Genomic DNA, 2677 nt, shown 5'->3' with positions numbered 1-2677 from the left:
CTGGAGGAGGGCACAGTGGGCACGCTGCCGAGACAGCGCCCGCACAGCGAGGGGCACTTCTCCGAATGCCATTTCTCAGCCCCCGGCCCTGGGTCAGGGTGCCATCTCAGGCACAGCGGAGCGAGGCAGAGGGCACCTGGCTGGGAAGGGCCAGCCCCGCACCCAGGCTGCTCCCAAAGGTGCCCAGGCAGCTCGAGGGCGCAGGCCAGGCAGGCACCATGCAGCAGCGGGCACGGGCCGAGCAGCACTGAGCGGTACCTGTGCCTCCACTCAGCCTCCGATCCTTCAGGTGGGCGACTGGCAGGGGTGGAGCAGGAGAAGGGCAGGGAGGGCAGAGAGAGAGCGTCAGCCGTGCTGGCCTCTCCGTGGGGCCAGGAGCCCCCACCCAGCCCCACGTGTGCACGCACACAGACCTGCACGTGTGCCCACAGACCTGCGCGCGCACAGACACGCGCATGTGCACGTGGACCTGCAAACACACGTGTGTACGTGGACTTTCCCACGTGTGCGCGCGCAGGTACGCACACAGACCTGAACACACACACACACACGTGCTCATGGACCCATACACACACACACGCACACAGACTTGTGCACATGGACTCGGCACATCTGTGCGCGCACACACACGGCCCCTGCTTGCGCGTGCCCCCACACACGTAAGCGTGCACGCGTGCACAGAGACCCTGTCCACACACGGCGTACAGACGGAGCCCTTGTCCACACGCCTGTGTGCACGCAGAACCTGTACGCCACACGCCCCTCTGAACGCCCGCACAGCCGTCTTGTGCCAGGGACGCACGCCGCAGCTCTCCGTCGCGACGGGCACACGGGTGTGCCAGGCGCCTCTCCTGCGGCAGGGTCAGCACACAGGCACACACACACGTGCACACGCAGGCACGCGCCAGCCCCGTGCCCAGCCCTGGCACTCACTGTAGCCCATGCCTTGCAGGAAGTACTTGAAGGCTTCGGTCAGCTTGCCGGGCTGCAGGGAGAGAGCAGGCTGAGTTGAGGCAGCACCAGGGCCGAGATCGCCGCTCAGCCCTGAGCTAGCCGGGGAAGTGCGTGTCTCAGGGCCCAGTATACCCAGTTAACTGGGGAAATTGTGGGGGCTCACCTGTGTGACCTGGGGCAGCCCACCGGAGTCAGCCATCTGCAGAGAGAAGGTCCTGCTTAGTCTGGGAGGGTGCCTTTGCCTCCCACCCTGTCCCCTGGTACCCACCGGCAGGACGAAACTGCTGGGGCCACCCTGCTCTCCCCATGCATCCCCCACCCAGGACAGACCTGAAATGGGGAGATGGGGACACCCTGCAGCCCTGGGGCAGAGGGCAATGGGGCGCTTCACTGGGCAGCAGGGACCCTGCCACCCGCCTACCTTCAGGAAGGTGGTGTTGGTGGGATCCAGCTTGGAGTTACACTCCACCTGCAGGCGAGAGGGATAATATTAGCACCCTGGGGTGCCCTCAGCCTGGCAGAAGTTGCCCATGGGTACTGCCACTGGCCCAGCCCATGGCACCCCAGCTGGCACATCCCACCCCAGTCAGGTGGAGAAAGCGACAGCTTAGGCGAGCCCTCAGCCCACAGAACCACCATCTGGTTCTTCCGTGGTGGAGCACTCCTCCTGCCATGGGACCTTCCTCCTGCCAGGCAGTGTCTGGGCAAGGGTGGGGGCTGGAAAGGGAGGGGAGGGGGGCTGGTGAGGCGTCCTGTGTGTCACACATGTGTGTATAAGCACACAAGTGTGTTCATGTGCATATGCATAGAGGTACGTGTGCTGGAGGAGGGTGCGTGTGCGTGCAGTTACACGTTATGTACAAACGTGGCCATCTGCACGGTACCTGGGGCCGATCCTGCAAGTGTGGACAACCACGTGGACGTGCGCAAGCACGTGCCTGTGCTAACAGCTGTTTGGGTGCATATGGCCAGGCAGGGAGTGTGCCTGTGTGCCGACACATCCGAGTGTGCACGTTGTGCCCACGTCTGGGCATGTGAGGAAGGGGAGTTTTTCCTGGTGCACGTGCAAATGTGCCCACCTGAGGAGGTAGGTTTGCACATGAGCATGTGCCTGCACGCGGGAACTCACACGTGTCTGAGCAAGCAGCAAACATGAGCGTGCCCATGCGTGGGCACCATCTGCATGCCAGCAGGCACTACCCCATCACTCACCACCCCCTCTTCAGCAGGCGCGTTGTCTCCGACCACCAGCATCACGGGGCAGCTGGAAGCGAGAGGAGGAAGGGGCACAGTCAGGGCCTGGCCTGGGTGGACTCTGCTGCCCTGGGACCCCCCATGCCATGCTGGCACCACTCTTACCGCAGCGTCTTGGCATTGGGCACAGTCCCAGGCCGGTTGATGTCCAGGTCCCTGCGGCTGCTGATTGCCAGGTCCCTGCGGCTGATGGAGGAGAAAGAGGGACAGTGTGAGCCCGTGGGCAGGTGCTGCCATAGCACAAGAGCTGGGGCACCACCAGCTCCGGGAAGCAGCACCCGGCCCCGCTGTCCCAGCACCCTGTGGATGGAGGACCCCACGGCCATGTCTGCTGCGACTTGAGCAGAGCCCGCGCTGCGGGATGCAGCACCCAGCGGGGTAGCAAGGCTCCCAACCCCCTGCACACGTGGGAGAGCATCTCTACCCCCGTCCTCGGGCCTGTGCAAGCACCCAGCGCAGGAGGCGACCA

At 64.5% G+C, this 2677-nt stretch overlaps 1 protein-coding gene across 3 annotated transcripts in view; it reads right to left on the bottom strand.

Annotated features, from left to right (window-relative positions):
* Positions 1-2677, bottom strand: part of NDRG4 (NDRG family member 4) — a 9309-nt gene that overhangs the window by 744 nt on the left and 5888 nt on the right. For 2 of the 3 annotated variants that reach the window (XM_010283642.1, XM_010283644.1), the window contains 5 exons: positions 2314-2370; positions 2167-2218; positions 1376-1423; positions 1118-1153; positions 934-985 (listed from right to left, as the gene is read on the bottom strand). In XM_010283642.1, coding sequence (XP_010281944.1) covers positions 934-985; positions 1118-1153; positions 1376-1423; positions 2167-2218; positions 2314-2370 — 245 coding nt within the window. Of the gene's footprint in view, positions 1-258; positions 298-933; positions 986-1117; positions 1154-1375; positions 1424-2166; positions 2219-2313; positions 2371-2677 lie in introns of all 3 variants that reach the window. The other variant, XM_010283643.1, reaches the window with a different exon arrangement.

The sequence above is a fragment of the Phaethon lepturus genome, unplaced genomic scaffold, assembly GCF_000687285.1.
Source record: "Phaethon lepturus isolate BGI_N335 unplaced genomic scaffold, ASM68728v1 scaffold8343, whole genome shotgun sequence".
NCBI classification, from domain to species: domain Eukaryota; kingdom Metazoa; phylum Chordata; class Aves; order Phaethontiformes; family Phaethontidae; genus Phaethon; species Phaethon lepturus.
Note: the sequence above shows the minus strand (reverse complement) of the source record. Positions and strands in the feature narration are given on the sequence as shown.